We start from the raw sequence: 25,227 nt of genomic DNA, 5'->3' as shown, positions 1-25,227 counted from the left end.
TGCCTCTGCCTCGACCCCTGCCACTGTGGCTTTTTCCGGAAGGATGTCCGGAAGGATGTCCAGAAGATGTCTGGTCTAATTAGCATATTACCCTTTTATTAGTATAGATAGATGTTTTTATGCATGAAATGTGTGAAGGGTTGAAACTGTAAGTGGTGGACAAGGAGGTCTCTGGCCGGAGGTAACCCAGATAACTGCACACCCAGTTCTTGTCTTGCTTGTAAGAATGAATTCAAACAAGAGACTAGAAATGGCAGCAAAAGCAGGCAAAGATTTATTTGTAGGAAAGTAATACAGTCAGATAGGACCTGAGCAGGCAGCTAAGCTGGCTGAGACTGAACCCAGTGCTCTGATATTTGGGAATTTAGAGGATTTATACCTCTAGGCTGGAACACCCCTAGGTAAGGAGCTAGTCACTCCCTCCCTCATGTCTCAAAAAAATGCATATAACGCTTCTTCATCTAGGTGCTAGGCCACCAGTTAGACCACATCCTGGAGCGCTCTGAATCTTTCCTGTTCACATAGGCGCCTACCACCTCCATGGTCTATTTTCAGTTTGTCACATCTCACTCCATTTCCTCTGAGCCCCAGCGACCTCTCGCAGCCTCTTCCAGCTTAGATCTTTCTATCCACTTATTCTAACAAAATTGTGCCAAGAATCAGGCAATAGCAAAAAGAAAGAAAGAGCTGCTGAAAATTGTGGCTATGTTAAGAGAAAAGAGGTGTAAAAATCATTTGACCAATGTAGACAATATAATCAGGTATTGACACCTTTATTTAATCATCCCTAGTAAATTTCATTTGACATGGGCAGTGAATACCTCAAGGGATATTAAAAATAAAATAAAAATTAGAGAAATTTTAGTAATCATTTCTTTTTTAAAAACTAAAAAACTTTTCAATTACCATTGACATTCCATACTATGTTAGTTTCAGGTGTACAGCACAGTAGTTTGACATTTATATAACTTATGAGGTAATCCCCCTGAAAAGTCCAGTCCCCACGAGGCACCGTATATAGTTATTATAATATTATTGACTATATTCCCTACATCCCCATGACTATTTTGTAACTGCCAATTTGTTAATCCCCTCACCTTTTTCAGCCAATTTCCCCAACCCCTTCACCACCCCCAATCTGGAAACCATCATTTTTTTCTAGATATCTATGAAGTTATCTGTTTTGTTTGTTTGTTTATTTTGGGTTTTTTGTGGTTTTTTTTTAGATTCCACATATAATTGAAATCACATGGTACTTGTCTTTCTCTGTCTGACTTATTTCACTTAGCAGGATACCCTCTAGGTCCCTCCATGTTGTTGAAAACGGTAAGATTTCTTTCTTTTTTATGGCCGAGTAATATTCCATTGTATATATGTACCACTTCTTTTTTAACCAGTTGTCTATTAATGGACACTTAAGCTGCATATATCTTTTCAAATTAGTATTTTAATAGTCGTCATTTCTGAAAAGATTGTCCTTATATGACTGCAGTATTGAAGAAATAATTTGTTCAAAAGAATTATACATTGATACATAAAAGATAGCAATGTAAATAAAGTGTTTGGGTTGATTGGATTACACTTTGGGTCATATAGACAAAACTATGTGCCTGAATCAGGATGTGGATTATATTTCCTAAAACAACTGAAGACTGACTCACCTAGTTTGGGAGGACTCCCCTGGGTCCTTTCTTATCATCATTTCCTCTGCTCCTGATGTTACTGAACTCAAGGGGTTTAAGGTTTAGGGCAGTGATGGCGAACCTATGACACGCGTGTCAGAGGTGACGCGAGAACTCATTTTTTTGGTTGATTTTTCTTTGTTAAATGGCATTTAAATATATAAAATAATATCAAAAATATAAGCCTTTGTTTTACTATGGTTGCAAATATCAAAAAATTTCTATATGTGACACGGCACCAGAGTTAAGTTAGGGTTTTTCAAAATGCTGACACGCCGAGCTCAAAAGGTTCGCCATCACAGGTTTAGGGTGTTCTATTAAAAAACAAGAGGTGGCTATCACAAGATAGTTTTATTTACTTATAGCAATAAAGGAGATGGGATTCATATCCAAAGCTCTGCCTCCTCAAAGGAAGACTTAGCCATTGCTTATACACACTATTTGGTCAATTACCTGTTGATTTCTTCTTTGCAGTTTGGCTACTTTTTTTAAATTTGTCTTTTTATTTCTTTAGAATATATTTTTATAAGTAAAGCTATTAGACCAGCTTTATGCACATTCTTTTTTTTTTTTTTTTACATTTTTGAGTAGCCACTTTAAAAAAATTTTTTTTCCTTTATTGATTAAGGTATTACATATGTGTCCTTATCCCCCCATACAGTTGGCTACTTTTATTTTTTGAGTTCCTGTCAGGTGCAAAATACTGTGCTATGTTTTAACATGTAGCAAGGAAGAACATTTAGAGATGCCCAGACCTTGAGACCCTTGTTTTATCTAACACTGATGCTTACAAAACATAGTTGGCAACCATCTTTTTAATGGGTGTGGGGTAAAACAACAAATAATAACTTCAGCCTTATTTTCTAAAGTAATGATTGTGAAGACAATGCCCAATGAAGACTGAGTAACATTATGGAAAAGTTGTGCTATGATATGAATTGCAAAATGTGTGATGCAAACTTGCATGTCCCCTGACTTCTTGGTAAAATAAAAATATGTATGTGTCTGGGCAGGAGGTAAATGAGAGTACAGGCCATGAAAACACTGTGTTTATAAACTCTCTGTAATATTATGTTGTCTTTATAATTAAGATATATTGGGGAAAATAGGTAGTTGAATGCACTTACACTCAGATATAAATGTAGGTTGTAAATTGTTAGTACTTGGAATCTCACACTAATGTGCTCAGGGAAACAGGGAAATGAAAACTTGAGCACTTGATCAATAAATATTTGATTGTCTAGTATGTGAAGTCAATTGTGGGAGCGAGACACAGAGGAGGAATAGTGAGCTCAGAGCTAATGCGCCCTTTCTTTAGGCATGCACAGGGTGCAGTCACGCCCCTTTGCAGCTAACTACCAAGTAAAACAGAACTAGTCGATGCTATTCTAGATGTATGATCTCATTGGCATGGGCTCACAGAGGAAGAAGTAAGGGAGGAGCGAGAAGATTTCCGAGAGGTGCTGATTGTGTCATTTTCTCGACTTGTGGTGTGAAGAGAGTCTCTTGTTTCCTCTTCTCTGGTTGTCCCATTTATTGCTGGGCATGGCTATGAGCTCTTTCTATATGCGATCTCATTTTTATTCTCACAACTGACCTATGAAGGTGGTAAAATTACATAGCCTCATTTTTTTTCAGCTAAGGAAACTCCTTTGAAAGGGTTTATAAATCTGAATCTAAGGACCTTCTCTTCTTCAATTTTGGATGGTCCCCAACTGAGAGGGCTCCTGTCTCCTACCTCTGCAGGCATCAGGCTGCTTCCCCTGTATCCCCTCTGGGCTTGGGTGAAATAAACTTGACGTCCAGCTTTAGCCTCTACATAATTTTTGGATGATGACGAGCTCTTTATTTTTTTGGCTTAAAAAAAAAAAAAAGCTGTTATTCAGAGTACCCCAGTCACTTTGTGGAGTAAATTAGGTGGTGAGGTAAGCTTGCTAATGTGTGTTGTAAAAGGCCTTATCTAACAGCAGAGAAAATTAAGTCCTGGAAAGGATTTGACTCAATAGTCAGTCATATGCCTTGCTTTATAGCGTGCCCAGCCAATATGGAGATGGGGGGTGCGTGTGGAAAAAGACAGAGTTAAATATTTTATTTTTAAGCACTAAATATTTATTGACAGAATATCTCTCCAGGCGGTGTTCACATGCTTAGAACTGACGCTTTTAACTTGGCAGTGCCGTTTAAGCAAACAAGCTCAGTCAGTTGAGCGCAATGATTAACAGGAAGCTGGGGAGCTGACACAGTTGACAACCTTTGGCCACGAGAAGAGGCCGGGTTTGAGGTCTTGTGGCAATGACTCGCAGGGTGGCCCCTCGCCCTTTAGTGATTTTATTATGGGGACAGGTGGGCACACTGGAATCACAACCTTCCTGAAGCAACTTATTTTTGTGTAGGAACGGGTTGCTGATTAGTGGGAGACTGAGCAAAGCAAATCCAAAGGAATTACTTCAGAAATGCGTCAAAGAAAGGTGGAAATGAAACACAGCTGTAAATGGAAGAAAGAAAAAGTACGAGAACGATCCACTGGAAGGGCATGAAACAGCCCATCAGAACTGCATGTACCGAAAGGATGACAATGGATTCTGGAGAAAATGTAAGTTAAATATTTATCTCCACTCTCGTCAGCTCTCAAGAGACATTTTACTCATTTCCTGGTTTTGAATAATGGGCTCTTGGAAGCACTGTCTTTTTAGTGTGTCTCTCGTCACGGCCCTGATTTTCGTATTTGTTTACAATAACAAGCTCTGGGAGAAGAAACGTCTTCTGAGGGCGTCTCTTACCAATGCTTCGCTCTTAGCAGAAACCTGTCATCAGATTCTTAAGGAGAAGGTTTTTCACTTAACAGAGAATGCGTTGAAAACTACCCTCAGTGGATCTGCCTGTTATGAATACATGGTTCAGAGTCACTATATAACAGAAACGCTCTCGGAGGAAGAGGCTGGGTTCCCTTTGGCTTACTCAATGACCATCCACAAAGAATTTGCTACTTTCGAGAGACTCTTCAGAGCTATTTACATGCCCCAAAATGTCTACTGCGTCCATGTGGACGAAAAGGCAACAGCTGAATTTAAAGATGCGGTGGAGCAACTGCTGAGCTGCTTCCCAAACGCCTTTCTGGCTTCCAAGATGGAGCCGGTTGTCTATGGTGGGATCTCCAGGCTCCAGGCGGACCTGAACTGCCTGAGAGACCTGGTGGCCTCCGAGGTCCCGTGGAAGTACGCCATCAACACCTGTGGGCAAGACTTCCCCCTGAAAACCAACAAGGAAATAGTTCAGTATCTGAAAGGCTTCAAAGGGAAAAACATTACCCCGGGGGTGCTGCCTCCTGATCATGCTATTGGACGGACTAAGTATGTCCACCGAGAAATATTAGACACAAAAAATTCCTATGTGCATAAAACAGAAAAATTGAAAACTTCCCCTCCTCACAACATGACCATTTACTTTGGCACTGCCTATGTGGCCCTCACAAGGGAATTCGCTAACTTCGTCCTCCAAGACCAGCATGCACTTGACCTACTGTCCTGGTCCAAGGACACCTACAGTCCTGATGAACATTTCTGGGTGACCCTCAATAGGATTCCTGGTAAGTACGTCTCTTAACTTTTGCTTTCATGAATTCACATTGCATGGTCAATATTGACTAAAGTGCTTAAAATATAGTAAAAAAAAAAAATGTTTCAAAGGTCTTTCCAGTTTCAAATGTTAACTTAAAATGTCTTATCGACATTCTACAAACGAGGAAACAAGGCATAGTGGCTAGCAGGGCAGTGGCAGAGCTCTACCGTCTGGCTTGATTTTGCTGATATCCCAGGCTCCTTTCTGGGCCCAGAGACCCACTTCGAACATGTGCTGCAGCCTTGACACAGGGCAGGGGACTGAGGGAACACTGGCTATGCAGATGTGATTAAACCTAGTTCTCCTTTAAGTGTGATGCGCTTATAATCAGGAATAGATATTATAAATTAAATTTGAATGACAATTTGAACATTTTAATCATATTTTTGGCCTTGTTGAAGCTCCTATGGCTAAATTCACAGCCTTTCAAAATAGAGCAGGGTACAACTTTAAATGTTTCATTTGCAAGTTCTGTCCTGAAACTGTGCCAGAATTTAGAGCACCTTAAAGATTTCTAGACCAGTGCCTTCATTTTATAGACAAAGAAACTTTCGTGTGGTTACGTGATGTGCTCATTACCCAGCTAGTACGTGACCTTGCCAATTATACACCAGGTCTCCTAAGCCTGATGTTCTTTTTAACTTGATTTTCAATTAGGTCCCAGCTGTTACTAAATTAACTCCTCTTTCCCTGTGACCCAAGTTCCAAATAACGCCAGTGATCTCAAGTTGTTTACAGTGAACCGATTCAATTCTGCCAGTTCAATTCAAAATAAAAAATTCGGAGTCAAGGGTCAAGGGAAAAGTCACTTGAATCAATATGAGGATCAGGCTCATGGTTTCTTGAGATGAGTGGTTCCACCCTGGACGCATGCTATAATCACTTGGAGCTTTTAAAGCTATGCAAGGCCAGGCCCATTTCCCAGAGGGCCTGACTTCCTGAGCGGATTAGCCTCTTTATGTGTTCAGTCTCCAGGATATTCTCAGGAATAGCCAGGCTATTAACTGTTCATTATAGCCATTAGTTTTAGATATTAGTATGCAAAGCTTCATAGACTTACAAAGCTTTTTATTTACCCCCAACCACTGGAAAACAATGTTCTTTCTTTCTTTCTTTCTTTCTTTCTTTCTTTCTTTCTTTCTTTCTTTCTTTCTCTCTCCTCTCTCTCTCTCTCTCTCTCTCTCTCTCTCTCTCTCTCTCTATATATATATATATATATATAATAGAGAAATATTCTAATTAGCTGGGATGCCATAACTGGTCGACATGACAGGAGGAGGTTTCGCACACAGCGTTGGGGGTAGGGTGGCAGGGGCCTCCTCGCACCTGTGCTGGGGGAGGGCCTGATCAGCAGCAGCCTTGGCTGCTTCAAGGGCCGGAGAGGGAAGCAGGGCCTGACCCGCCACTTGAGGGTGGGCGGCGCCGCGCAATTTTGAATCATGCACTGGGCTCCTAGTTGATACATAATTGACATAACATTATATAAGTTTCAGGTGTACAACATAATGATTCAATATTTGTACATATCACAAATGATCACCACGATAAGCCTAGTTAACATCCATCACCACACAGGATAGAATTTTTTTCTTGTGGTAAGAACTTATTGATTTCAGAAAGGAAGGGAGAGGGAGAGATAGAAACATCAATGATGAGAGAGAATCATTGATCAACTGCATCCTCTATACCCCCTATTGGGGATCAAGCCTGCAACCCAGGCATGTACCCTGACCTGGAATCGAGCCATGACCTCCTGGTGCATAGGTGACACTCAACCACTGAGCCATACCGGTTGGGCCTTGAAATAAGAACGTTCAAGAATTATTATTTTAGCAGGTTTTAAATATTCAATATAGTATTATTTTCTAGAGTCACCGTGCTGTACCTCACATCCCCAGGACTTATTTATTTCCAGTTTGAAAATGAATAAGTCCTGGGGATGTAAGGTACAGTATGGTGACTCTAAGTAATAATACTGTATTGTTTCTTCCTTTTTCTAATGTCTTTTTTATTTCAGATAGATGATAGATAGATAGATAGATAGATAGATAGATAGATAGATAATAGATAGATAGATAGATAGATAGATAGATAGATAGATAGATAGATAGATAGATTTCAGAAAGGAAAAGAGAAGGGGAGAGAGATAGAAACATCAATGATGAGGGAGAATCATTGATTGGTTGCCTCCTGCATGCCCCCTACTGGGGATTGAGCCTGAAACCCAGGCATGTGCCCTTGACCAGAATCAAACCCGGGACCCTTCAGTCCACAGGCTGACACTCTATCCACTGAGCCAAACCAGCTAGGGCATAATATTATATTGTTTCTTTTTACCATCTTCACCCATTTCTCCCACCCTACCCTCATTGTCTAATGCCCCCTGCACCCTGATTCTGGCAACCACCAGTACCTTCTCTGTGTCTGTGAGTTCAATTGGCTTCTTTTTTTCTAGATTCCACATATCAGTAAGATAATATGGTATTTGTCTTTCTCTGATTTATGCCATATAGCATAATGCTCTTAAGTCCATCCATATTGTTGTAAATGGCAAGATTTCTTTTTTTTTTAATCAGTGATATTTGGTATATTAGTTTGGGCTGCTATAACAAAGTACTACAGGTGGGGTGACTTAAATGTCAGAAATTTATTTTCTCACATTTCTGGAGTCTGGAAATCAGAGACAAAGGTGCTGGCAGGTTAGTTTCTTCTGAGGCTTCTTTCCTTGGTTTGTAGATGCTGCCTTCTTGCTGTGTCCTCACATGGTCTTCTCTCTCAAGATTTCTTTTTTATGGCTGAATAATATTCCACATTTTCTTTCTTTTCTAAAGTGTTTATTCATTTGAGAGAGAGAAAGTGAGGAAGGAGAGAGAGAGAGAGAGAGAAACATCGATTTGTTATTCTACTTATTTATGCATTCATTGGTTGCTTCTTGTATGTGCCCTGACCAGAGATGGAATCTGAAACCTTGGCATATTGGGATGATGCTCTGATCAACTGAGCTACTTGGCCAGGGCTACACCACATTTCTTTATCTATTCATCCATCAATGGACATGTAGGTGGTTACCCTATTTTGGCTATTGTAAATAATGCTGCAGTGAACATAGGGGTGCATATATTTTTTTGAGTCCGTGTTTTTGTTACCTTTTAAATAGTGATGGAAGAAATCAGGGCTCAAGAAAGTGAGGTGGAGTTTGACCATATAGCCGTTCATATGGAATTATAATGTCCAGAATAGGGGAAGTAAAAGCCCTGCTTCTCTCTGATGTGTTTCTTGGACCAAATGTGATGAATAGTATTTGGGTCTGGGCACCATATCTTAAGGGGAGTCATTGACAATACAAAGAGAGTAGCCAAGAAGGATACAAGCCAAATCCTACTTTTTAAAAGAAATTATCAATGACAAACAAAAAAGATGTTTAATCTGGAAAAGGCTTGAAGAGGTATCACTGTCTTTACATAAAGATTTGCTTGTGAGAGAGAAATTGAACCAACTCTAGTTTTGAAAGAAGAATCCAGGATCAGTGGTAGGAGATAAAAGAAGAACCCATTGGCCTGAGGTTAGAATGGATAGCTTCTCAGTGGTGAATAAGCCCGAGGTATGTGTGGAAGCAGAAGCTGGAGAACGACTGTGGAAGAAACTCATTTATCCAGTGTGGGACCAAATGAGAGACCATGATCCTAAATCTCAACAGTTTATTGGACAAAAAGAGTAACACCCTTGCTTCTCAGCATTATTTATCTATTGGAACTGGATTTTTATACCTCTGCTTGGCAGTTACAGGTTAGCAACGCACTAGAAAAAAAAATGTACTTCTCCATGTATTTCAGAAATTTTAAAGAGTGAGCCCTTAAAATGCTCTGCGTGTCACATGTAGGAAGGATACTGGCTGGAGGCTGTGGCCCATCCCTGGTACAGCTGACTCCTGTAGGACCTGGAGTGGCCAGAGTGCAGGACTTGGTCATGAGAAGGGGAGAAAACTGGAAGTTTAGGTGGCCATTTGTTTAATTGTTACTCCTGCTATGTGGGTCATTTCTGTTTTACGGGACCTTCTAGTTGAGGTATGAGTTATTTGTTTTGGTCATTTCTAAGACTGTTCTAGTAGACTGCAGTGACTGTGGGCTAACTAGGATTCTCAAAGAAGTAATAGGCCAGGAAAAAACACACACCTCACAAATGAAATGGCCTCATGGAGACCTAGAACAACAACACCCAGTGGAAATATAATGTGAGCCACAAATGTAATTTTAAGATTTTCTAGTAGCCACATTAAAAGAAACAAAAACAAATGGGTGAAATAAATTTAAATAATGTATTGTGTTTAATGCAATAAAAGGTAACATTTATACATGTAGCTGGTGACTTTCATTGGCTTTGTTTCATTTTTCTGTGTTTCTCAGATTTAAAGATTTAAAAACTGACCAATGAGCCCAGCTGGTGTGGTTCAGTGGTTGAGCATTGACCTAGGAACCAGGAGGTCAAGGTTCGATTCCCGGTCAGGACACATGCCTGGGTTGTGGGCTTGATCCCCAGTGGGGGGCATGCAGGAAGCAGCTCATCAATGATTCTCTCTCATCATTGATGTTTCTATCTCTCTCTTCCTCTCCCTCTCTCTGAAATCAATAAAAACATACAAATATTTGGAGTCTAAAAAACAACATAAGTGAACAAACAAAACAAACAGATTCAAGGATGCAGAGAGCAGCCTGGTGATTGCCCGATGTGAGGAGGCGGGGGCTGGGTGGGAGCGGTTGGGGGATTGGAGGTACAGGTTAGCAGTTGCAGAGTGGTCATAGGGATGTAAAAAAGAAGGGTTAGGCCCAACTGAACTGGAGTCAGTGCATTTCAGACTTTTGCTGACTGTAGAGAATGTTGAACAAATGATCTAAAGATGTGTTTACACTGTAGAGTGAAATGGTTGCTCCCATATGCTGGTGGCATTTAAAGCCAGACAGTCCTGGCTCTGCTACATACAGTCTGTGTAACACTGGGCAAGAGGCCTGATTTCTCTGAGCCTGATTCTTCATCTGTGTCTTGAGAATAAACTCTCTTCCTGTTGGGCTGTTAGATGGATTAGAGTACACAAATTGTACCGGGTGCATTGTAGAAACTCTTTAAAAATGTCCAGAGGAGGAGCAGACTAAATTCTTAAATGTTTATCTTTGAGGTTTTAGTGCTATTATTTTAAAACTTCTGTGTGTAACCAAAAAACCCCAGGAACATTTGGCTTTGAAGGTGCAAAGATAATTTTTTGCTAGCAGTCAGGTTTGTGGCCCACAGAGGGTGCCCTCGGCTGCAGCGGTACTTAGCAATGTGATATCTGTAGAGCCCTAGGTAGTTGGTTTCTCTCTCCTGTCATTAGGAAGCAGCATCTGTGACAAGCTGAAAGCCTGGCTTCCTGTCGCTGTAGACTGGTCTGGAAACAAACGGTCTCCTGTCCCCTGGTTCTGGAATGCTCTACTTTTGCTGCTCATTCTAGTCTCTTCTCAAGACCCACTAGAAAAGGCCCTTCCTCAGAGAAGCCTTCCCTGCCCCTTTCCTCTGCCTCAGAAGCAGCCACTTGTGCTCTTGCTTGGGGAAGAGCATCTCCTCCACGGCATCCTCGCTGTTTGTGTGGATCTCCCCGACTTTGCTCGCATCTCTGCGCCTCCCCCGCTGCACGCACTCCGAGGTGAGAATGTGAACTAGACATCTGCCTAGCCTCCTCATTCTGTGGGTTCCAATATAATGCTGAATAAGGAGCAAATGAAAGGGAGAGCAAATGAGTGGGAGAGAAAAGAGTGTTACTCTGCTTGCCTAATACTTTCTACAAATATTTAATATTTTTAGCAAATAAAGAAAATTATCCTGCAGCTTTGCACAAAGTGTATTTTCTTCTTTCTCAATTCTGGTTCAGTTTTTACTGTCTACAGGGCAGGAATCCTGCCCCCGATTCCCGCCCCTCCCCGCCTCCTACTTTTCTAAAGGGCAAATATTCGTGGCCACCCTTGCTGAATGCACTAGAAAACACTTAGGGAGTGGTGTTGGCGGTGGGAGTTGTTAGTCATCTGACTGTATAAGGTCAGTATAACCTCTTTACGCATTTTGAAGATTGAAATTGTACATTTTAGTTCAGGTCTAGAAAAGTAAAGTTAGCAGCTAAGGACATTTGCCAGAGTCATTTTAGCCAGGAGAGGCTTTGATGATGGTATCCAGAAAATGTAGTTTATTTGGCTACAACTTGAATTCCCTGTATAATTGCTAAACTCCAAACACACCTCTAGGCTTTTATGCCAGTTTTCCCCAGGCCCTTCTTTGCCTGGAGGCATCCTGATTATCTTTGAGCAACACTCCCCTCCATTGTTGGGTCAGCACCCCCCCCCCCCCCACACACACACACAGAGTTGACCTTTGTCCTCCATGCCCCAGGTGCTCTGTTCACCTCACAGATAGTCCTTACCTTCTTGTTAGGGTTTGTTGCTTGGGCATCATGGGAACTGACAGAATGCAGAGGCCTGATGGTCCGCTGAGCTTCATATCTTCTCGAGTCTCAACCAGCACAGTGCTTGGCTTCAGCTTGAATTTGATTCACTTATGTTGCTGGTATAAAATAAATATAGACCAGCTTTCATACAAATCCAGAAGTTTTCTTCTCTCCAAGTCACTGACAGCTTACAACAGACCGACAGAATTCCCGGCTGCTTTACAGAGCCTTTCTAGAAGGTATGTAAACCATCATCATGAGTCCTTAGCAATGTCCAGCACTGGATGTATTACATTTTTTTCTTCCAAGTTAAAGCTTTATTGAGATGTTATTTACATACCCCCAAATCGAGGTATGTAATTCAGGTATATCATTCACACACTGTAAAATTCACCAACTTCACCATTCCAAGTGTACAATTCAATGATTTTTATTATATTTACAGAGTCATGCAACTAAGATCCCAATCTAATTTTTTAAATTGTTGACAGTATTACTGATGTTCCCTAATTATGTCCTCCTTTTGCTCCCTTCCTCCCAGCCCCTGCCCCACACCAGGCTGTCACCACACTATTGTTTATGTCCATTGGTTATGCATAAATGCATATAGGTCCTTTGGTTAACCTCTTTCCATCTCCCTCCCCTCCCCTCTGAGATAGGTCAGTCTGCCCCATGCCTCCATGCCTCTGCACCTATTTTAGAATATTTTTATCACCTCCTAAAGAAACCTCATGTCCATTAATAGCTACTTTCCATTTCCACACCCAACCCTTACTTTTCTGTGTGGATTTGCCCTTTCTGGACATTTCGTATACTAGTAAATTGAATCATGTTTTTTTTATGTCTGGCTCCTTCCAAATAGTGGAATATTTTTGAGGTTCATCAACGTAGCATGAATCAGTGCATCCCTCCTCTATGTGGATGACTACTATTCTATTATATGGATAAACACTTTGTTTATCCATTAATCCACTGACAGGTACTTGGGTTGTTTCCACTATTTTGCCATTATGAATAATGCCGCTATGAACATCCCTGAACAAATCTTTGTATAGACACATTTTCCTTTTTCCTGGGTAGATCCCAAGAGTGAAATTGCTGGCTCATATGGTAACTCTATGTTTAACATTTTAAGGAACTGCCAACCTGGTTTCCAAAGCGAAGGCACTATTTTACATTGCCCCCAGCAGTATACGAGTGTTCCAATTACCCCTCATCCTCACCAACACTTGTTATTGCCTGTCTTTGTACTTAAGCCATTCTAATGGGTGTAAAAGAATATCTCACTGTGATTTTGATTTTCATTTCTCTAATTATTATTATTGGAGAATTGAGTGGATGGAATTTCTCCGTTGCTAGTGGAAGTGGGGTTCTTGGGGTGCTGATGGAATAAGAATTTCCAGAGGCCTCTACGAGAGCATGAGATGTGGTAGAAAGCTTTATTTGCATGAACTTATATCCCTTGGTTTCCAAAGTCCCATTTCCCTTCAACCAGTCCTGGAAAAGGTGCAGCTGGGGTGTTGGCAGAGCTAGAAGCAAAGCCAGTGTCCAGAGTTTCCCTTCCACGGTGAAGCTGGGTCCAGTGCAGCATCAGACTAATCCCAGCCCATCAGTCCATTGTGTGGGGGCCACACGGCTGTGGGCCACGTGGGCGAGTGCAGGGTTTGAGAGCCCTACAAGCCAGGAGTCAGGCTCGAGCAGCAAGAGAGAGGAGGGCCAAGAGAGGGAACTATCTTTGTTCAGGAGCTGATGTATCTCAGATTTCGTGCTCTTGCAGTGGCCACGCCTGTTCTGGCCAGTGACCTGCTCCCAGGTGTGACAAACAAGTAATCACCGTTCTTAAGTCATTCAGACCTTACCGGGCATGCGTCCAAATTGCAGCTTCCCTTTGCTTCTTTCCAGTTATTAATAACTGGGTTAAATGAAAATAGTATCATAATGAACAATGATGTTGAACATCTTTTCATGGGCTTGTTGGTCATGGATATATCTTCTGAGGAGAAGACTAAGTGCCTTTAGAGGATGAAGAGATGAAATTGTCTAACATTGAATTAGGGACACACTGCATGGCCAAAATGTTAATTTAGGTTTCTACCTCCTCTAAGCAATTAGCTAAGCCTCATTCAAAAAATAAAGCAACCCATTTAATCAAGATACTGTCCTAATATGTAGTTACTATAATTTGACCCCTTTTCTAAGGTTTTATGCAAACTATAAGTCCTCCTCCTTTTAAGTATCAAATGATTGCAATTCCCTCCTTTCTAATAAAACCAATCAACTATCTTTAGTCTATCCTGTCAACATAAGAAACGTCTAAACCTACAGAAAATTTTTATCACAGTTTATTTGAGCAAACTGACGACATTTGCTGGGAAGCAAAATCTCAAGTGCTCCACAAAATAACAGTTTTTCAGTTTCTTTTATGCATCTGGAATTAAGGTGGGAATGGAAAAAAGGATTACATGAAGGTGGGGAAAAGCAAGACAGGGATTGGATTACAGGATAGTCCATAAGATTATATGTTCTCTCAGGGTGGTCACACTTCTGTGGGGCCTTTATTTTTTAAAACACATTTTTAAATTATTTTTTAGAGAGAGGAAGAGGAAGGGGGAGAGAGAGAGAGAGAGAGAGAGAGAGAGAGAGAGAGAGAGAAACATCCATTTGTTGCTCGACTTATTTATACATCCATTGGTTGATTCTTGTAGGTGCCCTGACCGGAGATCGAACCCACAACCTCAGTGTATCAGGACGATGTTCTAACCACCTGAGTACCAGCCAGGCAGTGTGTTAACCTAGAGAAGCACAAAAACAGTGGACAGGGCTTGCTTAAAGCAAAGATAAACCTTTTACTAAAGAAGTTATAAGCCTGGGGCATGACAACTCACCATCACCTGCCCAGTTAGGAATTCATGACCAGATCACCCTGGGAGGTTACTTTTGGTGAGATTTATTACAGAGCCCCTTTTATGTCCACAGCCCTCATCCTCCCAGCTTTTTAAGCAGTGAAATGAAGGGCTGTGCCGGAGTCCTAATTAGGATTTTTGTGGCTTTTACTTTTTGTTTCTTCCATTTTACAAGATTCACTCCTTGGCTGTGATCTCCTTTCGCGTGTGTGCATTGATTGGCCTGTGCTAGCTACATTTGACCACCTAGAAACTCCGGAGGGGCTTGTTTAATCCACATCACTTTGTTGCTGCAAATACGAATTCCTGTGTTACTGAGCTTGTCAGATTTAGACAATGTCTGACGGGGTTTCACAATCATTTGTTTTTACCTCAGATGATTCATAAATGTGTTCACAGCTTTCTCCTTATTAGGAATGAAGCGAGCTCCAAATTCCTATCATCTTTGCAATCTTAACTAATCTCTGTGTAGCTTTGGAGAAAAATTCGAACATGTTTTATGAAAGGTAAACCAGCCACCTTTGTAGAACTGTCCATTCAAATGCTGAGGCGTGTGCCGCTCTCTTTAGTTGCCTTTGAGAGTTTACAGGACGCAGTTCTTCTCTGCGAGACTCCAGCATCTTCGGTCTCAGGCACAAGCTCTGCGAGGGACAGGGTTTAAGGCGTTTCTTGCTTTCCAGATTCGAAGCCATAAAAGGGAAGGTTAAGATAGAAGGGGAAATGAAATCAATGACAAGGCAGAATTGAGAATGAAATTCATTGCTATGATAAGTCACTATTGATAAGAAAATAGAAACCTGAGCTTGTTCTGAAGGTCATAGATTAAGCCTGTCAAACTCAAAGGCTAACACAAGCCAAATAAACAAGGTTTAAGTTTGTGGGCCGCAAAAAACCAAAAGCTTCATTTTTCATAGAAACGTAGGTTTATTTCGATAGAGACATGCTGAATACAAAGGGCTGAAATAAATGAGTAATCGTTAACATAAAATAAAACATTTTAATAAAAATTAATATTTTTTTGAACATTAACTCACCAGACACTGAATAACTGCACAAATTAATAAGCGGAATGCAAATAAACCTACTTTTCTTGTTCTGCGAAAGCAAAATATTTCCTGTTGTGCACACCAAACAAGTCAGTCCAAGACTAATGACGTGGCAATCAGCTGCTAAAATATTCACTGCTAGTATTAGTGTAGAGAAATGGTGCGCCTGCGCGTAAGGTATATAAGGGAAATGAGTGCAACATGATTATAGTAATCAGTCATTAGTGAACGCTGTAGTTCGTTATTAATAATGATGTATAACAGGATATTGTAAAAATTAAGTTAAAAATTTTTATTACATTTTTATTACATACCATTATATTGGCTGGGCCACAAAAATATTCGCTGTGGGCCACATGCGGCCCGCGGGCAGCAAGTTTGACATGCTTGTAGTAGATCCTCATTCATACACGTTGCAACTAGAAAGAGCTCCTTTTTCCAAAATGTGTGGAGTGCTTTTAGCTCATTCCCATCTGTTTCCTGTAATGGCAGCTCTTTCCTTGTTATACTTGTGCTCATTGCCCACCTTCCCAGCTGTGGCTGTGCACGCTGGCACATGACAGTGGTTGCAGACTGGCAACATATCGGCCCCAGCAGTGTGTACAGCACACAAGGCCCAGGGCAGCTGACACCCTTTGGACAGACACTTCTGGCTGAAAGAATTTTGTCCATTATTTTTTATAGGTGCCAGACAAATGATGGCTTTCAATATATCATGGTGAGAAACTGTTGAAAAGTACTTCCTTAATATACCATCCCAAATTAAAACTGGATTTCAAAATCTCAGAAGGGCAAGTTTTCATTTGGTCATAAAAGGTAGAGAAGAGCTCAGCCAGTGTGGCTCAGTGGTTGAGCGTTGACCTATGGACCAGGCAGTCATGGTTTGATTCCAATCAGGGCACATGCCCAGGCTGTGGGCTCGATCCCTAGTGGGGGGTGCGTAGGAGGCAGCCAATCAATAATTCTCTCTCATCATTAATATTTCTATCTCTCTCTCCCCCTCCCATCCTCTCTGAAATCAATTTTAAAAATTATTTTAAAAAGGTAGAGAAGAACTGAATCCAGTGACCCAGCATCTATCTTTCAGTAGAATCATGCTATAATGAGTGGCCTATGTTAATTGTACAGAAAGGGCTATTTCCACACTCCAATACTGGCACTGTTGAGGACGTCCTATAGCACAAGTGTTTTCTCAAGGAGGGAGCAGAAAGTCCCAACATGATATTTCGTTTGATTAATTTTCTTAAGCCTCACAGAAATCCACTGAGGGAGGTAGACGTTATCTCCAATTCGCAAATGAGGAAGCCAGGGTTCCACACAGTAGAATGACTTAATCTAGGTTTGCCTGACCCCTAATTTATGATCAGCCTAATCTACCATGCTGCCTTTCAGAAGTTCCCATGGCTGAAGCAATGTATTTAATAAAAATACTACTCTTTGAATATATAGAAAATGTTTAAAGATCTTAATGAGTTTTCAACCTTTTAGTTTAAACTAACTTCAAAATTACTATACTTATAAGTAGAGTATAAAGAACTCTCCTATACCCTTCACCACATTTCCCAACCTATAACATTTTACCAGTATATTTCCTAACACCAGCAACAAAGATAATCTCTTGCATAACCACAGTACAGTCATCAAGTGATACAGCATTTCTCTTTAATCCACACACCGTATTCCAGTAACTCTGGTTGTACTGATAATGTCTTTCATAAAATTAGGGTCTCATTAAGGATCTCAAACTACACTTACTTGTCATATCTTTTTAGTCTCCTCTAATTTGGAACAATTTCTCAGTCTGTGTCTTTCAAGGTTTCATCATGTTTGAGGGTGCAGGTCTGATGTTTCCTCATGATGAGATTCAAGTTATGCCTTTTGGGCAAAGATACCAGAAAAATAATGCTGTAGACGCCTTCTCTTCACCCCATGTGCTTACTTGCTTTGTTTGTTTATTTACTTATATTTATCCCTATGGATGTGGATTCCCATTTTACTCAATGGATTATAATTCATTACTATTTATACTTATTTTGCTGCTCAAATGTCCCAGACCTGGCCTGTGGGGCCCCTTCAGTGCTGACTTCTGTGTCTTTTTAATATGTCCCCATCATTCTTTGAGTACTTCCTTACTTTCTAGCACAAGGAGATATTCTGTTAATCTTGTACTTAACTTGTCCCTGTCTTGGAGTCAGCCATCTCCTTTAAGGAATCCTCATCCCATTTAGTAGAGAATAATATTTAGAAACTGAAGCCAGACAAAGAGTCCACTGCCTATCACTACCAGAGTCAACAAGTAGAGACACGGTTGAATCTTTGTTTATATTCGGAGGGCTGGTGATCCAAGAGAACAGCAGGCCTAATACCCTGAGAGAAACCGCTCTGACATCTCCACTCACGCCAGCCTTCATAGAGGGTCAGAGGTGGGAGAGGACCTAAAACTACATGAGTTCCCAGGGTGTGCTTTCTATAATTGTCCTTGGGAAGATTAGCCCTCACACATTTCTTTCCCTTCAGGCATGTTTTGCTCTTGATCTACTTTCAAATGTATCTTCTTTCAAGGCCACTTATCTTTAGGACTCTGTCTTTCTTCTTACAACATGTGCTCCACAGTTAACAAGATTCTATAAGAAAAATCTATATATAGTTAGTGCAGGGAATAGCTATTAATCAACTGTGATTCTATTCTTATTGCATAGTCCTTCCTATCAAAATGGAGATCTGGGCATTATTAATTCTATGACCATTCAGGGGTCAAAGCTAGAAAAAAAATACATATATCTGTACACATCCGTATACACGATGACACACACTCAGACATGTGCATTCTCAAACATGTACTCCAGCTCACACATTGTCTCATCTCACACATTCACTCATGCATACCCATCTATATTTTAATTTTTTAAATATATATTAAAAACCACAATTTCACACTATCTCTAATTGTAATCCAACAACACGGGGTCTATGCTCTCCACTTCCTTCTCCAGGAGTGAGGAACCTGGCTCTCATTAACCTCAGTGCATTCACGTATTGTCTCAGTCCTCCCCACGGTGCTTGGCAATTTAAACTATTCTTATCCCCAGGACATGCAGATCTACCTCTCAACAGCTGTAGCCTTGGTCCCTGGGAAGAAAGAAGGAGCTCTGAATGAGTTCAAATACCTTTATAAATCTATTAGTATTAGGAGGCAGTTAAGTATATAAGTGTATAAATTCAAAGTTCTGCTTTAATGCTACCTGAGTTCATGACCTTAGGTAATAAAGTCTTGCTTGCTTATCTGTAAAATGAGGGTAATAATTGCATTTATTACTTTAGGGTTGTTGTGAGCATTAAATAGTAATCAGCGTGAAATGTTGACCAAGTACCCAGCACCTGATAAGTATTACCTCAATGTTATCTTTTATTATTGTATCAGTCAGTGAAAAGGAAAATGGGGGGGAGGGGGGGCTTGCAACCTAGTTCAGTATCTGGTTAAAACTGTAGTCTTGCCCTAGCCGGTTTGGGTCAGTGGATAGAGTGTCGGCTTACAAACTGATGAGTAGCAGGTTTGATTCCAGTCAAGGGCACATACCTAGGTTTTGGGCTCAATTCCCTGTGGGGGTGCAGGAGGCAACTGATCATGATTCTCTCTCATCATTGATGTTTCTATCCCTCTTCCTCTCTGAAATCAATAAAAGTTTATTAAAAACAAAAAACAAAAAACTGTAGTCCTACTTCCCCACTCTGACTGACTTGGGTGGAGCTGCAGAGCCTCACCCCAGGGCCCTCCACAGCTGACTCAGGCTGAGCTGTGGAGACCCTCAGGGGCCCACCACAGGAGGAGGTATATAGGTCAGAGCCTCCCCAGGAATTCAGTTCAGGCTTTGGATCCGAAACTCCCCTGGACTAACAGATCTGCGAAAGAAGGTTAAAATTTCCTCCCTCAGAGTGCTGGCTGATCGTTCTCCCATGCATTCTGCCACAGCATTAGGACCCCAGGAAGAAAACAGGCAGCATACTCAAAGTAGGCTAATCAAGAGAGACTTAGAAAAAGCCCCGTGGACAGAGCCAGGCCTTCTGGAACCCAGTTTTGCATGGGCCCAGGTGTCCCCTGGATCAGGCGCTCTGCTTGTGACTGGTCAGACCATGCAGAAATGTGATCACCTGAAGAGGGAGCTGGGGAGATGGAATTTGGAAGTCAATCCTAATAATAGCTGGAAGGAAAAGATTTGTCCACATGGTTTTCTGAACAATAAAGAAAATCTGTTGGCAGGAATGGAAAAGAAATGTCACAGTGCTTCAGGCTTAGGTGTCTTTTCAACATATGTCTATTGATTGAATGTGAGAGAAAGAAACGGAGTGCTGGAAAAAGAATGCATGTGTCTTACTGAACGTGAGCAGCTCTCCTTATTTCTCACGTTTTCTCCAGGAAGTGGATCTGGGTGCTGCAGCCTAGACATTTCTGGGCACAGGATGGCACAGTGACTGAGAGCAAAATGCTCTGGAGCAGAGCTGCTCACATTCAAGTCCTGGGCCAGCCCTTCTCAGTGACCCTGGGCAGGAAGGTTCCCTGGGAGAGTAGTGACCTTCTGAGTCTGTTTCCTCACTGGGCAAGTGGGGGTGATAACCCCTAATGCCAGCTGTCAGCTTTGTCATTCATACTTCTTGGTACCCTGTTGTAACATACATTCTGTTTGTCAGAGCAGGGCCTCTTCCATCCTTATCTGATCTAGATGACAAGTCCCTTAACAGTTGGCACTCAGTTCTGTGTTGATGAGCACAAAGGGTTTTTGAATTAGTTTTTTTTAAAATATATTTTATTGATTTCAGAGAGGAAGGGAGAGGGAAAGAGAGATAGAAACATCAATGATGAGAGAGAATCATTGATCGGCTTCCTCCTGTACGCCCCACACTGGGGATCGAGCCCACAACCCAGACATGTGCCCTTGACCGGAATAGAACCTGGGACCCTTCAGTCCACAGGCTGATGCTCTATCCACTGAGCCAAACAGGCTAGTGGCACCTAAATGCCAGTAGCACCCCTAAAATACACAGATAGCACCCACAGGCTTATTCTGCCCCAAATGCCAATAGTGCCAAGGTTGAGAAACCCTGATCTGTAATATCTGTTGGTGGGGGTTTGGGTCTATTATGAGTATGGCTGGAGTGAATATTGAGCTATAAGTCCTTTCATAAACATGTACACATTTCTGTCGAATAAATACCTGGGAATGGAATTTCTGGGTCACAGGATGTGCTTATGCTCAGCGTTAGTAGAGACTGCCGGTTTTTCAGAGTTGTACCAATTCACACTTCCACACGCAGTACATGAGCATTCGGGTTGTTCCACATCTGCACCAATATTTGGTATTTTCTGCCTTTTTCTTATTTATTTATTTATTTATTTATTTATTTAACTTCTTCTATACCCTCCTCTCATTCAGCTTATGGTACACTGGATCCTCAAAACATCAGTGTTTGTCAGTAAGTAGTACTGTTCCACATTTTGTGAAAGACTGGGATTATGCCCAGGTGTGCGGTGTACAGTAAATTAGAGACTGCATTCAGGGCAGGACAACTTGCTCCTAGGATTTTTCTCATTTAAATAAGAGCCCTTTTTCTGTATTTTCATTCTTTTCATTCTTCCTAGGAGTACTGATTGCTTTCCATAATAAAATTTTATAAGTTTATTTATAAAACTGACCAGGGCAATCATCCACCATTTGAGTTCATGTTTATTAAGCATTTCCAAATTGTATAGGCTGGTTCATGCCAAACATTGGTTGTTTTATTATACAGTAAATTGCCTAGTCATAGGAAAATAGATCAAGTGTGGTCATTGAGGAAAAAAATCAAAGAATTTTGGTCTCTGATCCATTGGTTCCCAAACTTTGGTCCCAATTCCTTGTTAGAAAAGAAAATTATTAAATTCCATCTGAAACCTACTGACCTCTCGGGTCAGAGCCCTGTAACCTGTATTTTATTTTATTTTTCCCCAGAGAGGAAGGGAAAGGGAAAGAGATAGAAATCAATGATGAGAGAGAATCATTGATTGGCTGCTTCCTGCACACGCCCTATTGGGGATCAAGCCCACAACCTGGGCATGTGCCCTTGACTGGAATTGAAGCAGGACCCTTCGGTCTGTAAGCCGGCACTCTATCCACTCAGCCAAACTGGCTAGGGCTGTAACCTGTATTTTTAACAAACCTTTCTGGTGATGAAATGTTAAACAGAAGTTTGCAAACTTTTTTTGGGGGGGGGGGTTGGGGGGGGAGGTAATCCTCACCCAAGGATATTTTTTCCATTGATTTTTAAAACGAGTGGAAGGGAGGGGGAGAGACAAAGAGAGAGAAACATTGATGTGAGAGAGACACATCGATAGGTTGCCTCCTGCACACACCCCGACTGGGGCCAGGTATCAAGCCTACTCTCAACCAGAATTGAACTCATGAGCCTTCAGTCCTTGGGCTGGCACTTTTACCACTGAGCAAATTGGTCAGGGCAATCTAAACTATTCTTGTCCCCAAGCCATAGACACCCCTAGTTTGGCTGAATAATTTTGAAAACAAATGTTTTGGTAAAACAATAGAGTCAGTTATTCTGCTAGGGTTAAGATATTAACTTCCACATGTAAATTTAATGGTAAGTTTCATCTTGAAATGATAATTAGCTGTGACTTATTTTGGGTATAATTTATTTTTCATTTTCTAATGCCCTAAATTTCAGGTTCTTCATATTTCTAATTGCTACATTTATGCTGCCAGAAAATTGTCGCCTATCTGTGCGTGCTTTGAATGTGCCTATTTGAATCTGTGCACTGTTTTTTGCAAGTATTTGCTTAGCTTTCTTAGCAACCAGGAAGTGTTTCCATGATACCATTGTTACATCAAACTCAGATGCAGGTCACTTCAGCTCGCAGTACCATGATATGATCTAGCATGACCACCTTTCGGACCTGCCACCTAGGCCTTTACAATTCTGTATATTAAACTCCTTCCCCTTCTCAAAGGTGAGAATTTGAAATAATGTTTTGGGTTTTGTGATCTAGACAACAACTCCTTCTGTTGCTAATTAGATGAATGGTATAGAAAGTGAAAATGATTGGGTCCCAGGAGAAGGAGGGTTTTCCCCGGTGACCCCCACTGGAGGACACTCCGTTATGGGAGAATTATCATTTCAGTTAAAGGTGTGCTTGGAAATGTCTCCTTCCTTCTCCTCTTTAACATCATGGTCATCATTATTTTAAAAAAAAGAAGAAAAGAAGGCTCCATCTACAAACCATCGGGCTACACAGAACAGAATTACTCACGTGGCTGTCCTTTCTGGTGAATTATTCTTAGCTCAAGGGGGAAAATTAATCCTGATATTTTATAATTAAGCATGACTCCCAGAGTCACTTGACATGCTATAATCACAAAGCAGACCACACAGAAATGGTTTTTCAAGGAACAGCCATCAGTGAGCCCAAGAATTGATACAATCTCACCTCACTTACCTAACCTTTCTGCAAATATTACTTAACCTCTCGATGCTACTTCAACAAATTTTATCGGAGCCAGTCCTTCAACTGACCTTTTTGCTGTTATTTAACATTATAAATCCAGTGTTTCTGCTCAAGCCTGTGTTCCCTCCATTTCTTTCCCAACTAAAGAATAGCAGTTAATTGAGAATGGAAAAACAAGTCCCAGAACAATTATGAAAGAATAATGAAGTTTGAATTAGTACATGCAATTAAACAAAGGTAAGATGCACAAGAAGGTGCGAATAGAGGTCAGTGCTCATGTGTGTTTATAGTTAGGTCTCTGTAGGCGGACCCTGAAAGGGAAGAGATGAAAAAGCCTACAGGTGCAGTAAAACTATACTTCCGCATAACTAGAAATTGGCTTAAAGAAAAAAAAATCACAGAGGCCTTAGCCCATGACATTCTAATATATAAATTGAAAGCTTATGTAAACATGGGTTTCAACACTCCTTTTCTTTGTAGTTGAAAATTGCACTTTCCAATGCCCAGATGACTCTGGACCCATTCAACACGCGTTGAACACAGGCCCCGTCGAGTTGCGGGGCTGTCATAGGAACAGGAGGCCCAAGCCCGGCACTCCTGGAGCTCACCCTCACCCTGCCTGGCCCTTTGAGACAATGGCTTTCTGACTTGAATGGTTTTCTCTGGTGCCATGTGAATCGAGAAGCTCCGATTCAACAGTTCTTCCCAGGAACGTTCTGTTCTCTACTTTGCTTTCCTGTTTCTGTGTTCTTGCTCTCTTATGATTTCTCCAACTGAACCGCCTCCTGCACGCTCTACGTGTCTGAATCTAACCAGCGAAGCCCTTTCTAACCAGTCAAGCTCCATTTCTAACCATCTTTGTCCTCTGACCTCCCATGACATTTAGTAGATAACTTCGGGTTTGGAACTTACCCATAGTCTTTCCTGTTTTGTTGGTTATATTTTCTGTTGTAGGTATTTTGAGGCCTACAGGACAGGGGCCGTACTCACACTTGAATTCCATCACTGTGCTTAGCGAACTCCCCTCACACATACCGTTACACAGCTCACAGCTCACGTAAGCTGGAAGGCACCGCAGAGAACATCCTATTTAAGGCGAAGCAAGCAGGATCTAAGGTCACATAACCAGTGAAAGGTGGAGAGTGACTTGCACCAGGCCCTGTGAGTATTATTGTGGGAGTTAGTGGACAACCCTTTCTTGACACACAAGAAGAAACACATTTTTCATGGTTTCCCCCAGAAATTTGATTAAAAGTTGTGTGCTTTTGGTCATTTAATCTATCTGGTTAGCCTGTTCAGAGTTATTGTTTGTCAAAAGAAGAGATACCAGTTGCTCTGTTCCCAATTCTAATTGAGGCCCTTTTACCCAGGGGCACCTGGAACCATGGGAGTTGTGGACTCCATTCATTCATTCATTCATTTATTCAACACATATAAATGGGTAAATAAATAGTATAAATATGGTAATGTACTTACTTCTACATTACAAATTGAGGGGTTGGAAAAATAAGTCTAGACTTTCCTCTAATTCCCAATCATGAATTCCATAATGTCCCTGGGACTTTAAATCTTTCCCCTATCTTCGTTTATTTAAGAAAAACCTCAACCAATATGCAGTATCTGATGTTCTGTGAATATCTACAGGCCTAAAAGCCTTGTTAGAGCCTTGGAATTGTTTCTAGGACACACTATTAATTAAGGAGTAGGTAGCACCTTTACCTCACAGTTTTAGAGGCTTTACTTACATCTAATATTTTCATTATTATTAATGTGTGCATTATGCATATATATGGGCTGCCGTGTACTTTCCCACCATGGTTTCTTCTGCTACTGTTCCTCCTCCACTTGGCACATATTCCCGGGGAGCAGCCCTCCACCCAAAGTCTTTGCTGGTGCTCCTTTGGCAGCAGGATGAAATCCAAGTTCTCAGCACAACACCAGGTCTTCCACCACCGCCTGACGCTTCCCGCACAGGCCTGACAGCCTGGCAGGCAGCACACTAGCCGTGCAGCCTCCCCACCTC

General features: G+C 41.3%; 1 protein-coding gene across 1 annotated transcript; it reads left to right on the top strand.

Moving 5' to 3' along the window:
• The first annotated feature begins 3,797 nt into the window (after window positions 1-3,797).
• LOC111823016 (N-acetyllactosaminide beta-1,6-N-acetylglucosaminyl-transferase-like) lies at window positions 3,798-23,851 on the top strand. Its single transcript, XM_023757416.1, has 2 exons — window positions 3,798-5,268; window positions 23,685-23,851. The coding sequence occupies exons 1-2, from the start codon at window positions 4,347-4,349 to the stop codon at window positions 23,849-23,851; spliced, it is 1,089 nt and encodes a 362-aa protein (XP_023613184.1). The 5' UTR covers window positions 3,798-4,346.
• Window positions 23,852-25,227: the final 1,376 nt, after the last annotated feature.

This window comes from Myotis lucifugus, unplaced genomic scaffold, assembly GCF_000147115.1.
Source record: "Myotis lucifugus unplaced genomic scaffold, Myoluc2.0 scaffold_107, whole genome shotgun sequence".
Lineage (NCBI taxonomy): Eukaryota > Metazoa > Chordata > Mammalia > Chiroptera > Vespertilionidae > Myotis > Myotis lucifugus.
Note: the sequence above shows the minus strand (reverse complement) of the source record. Positions and strands in the feature narration are given on the sequence as shown.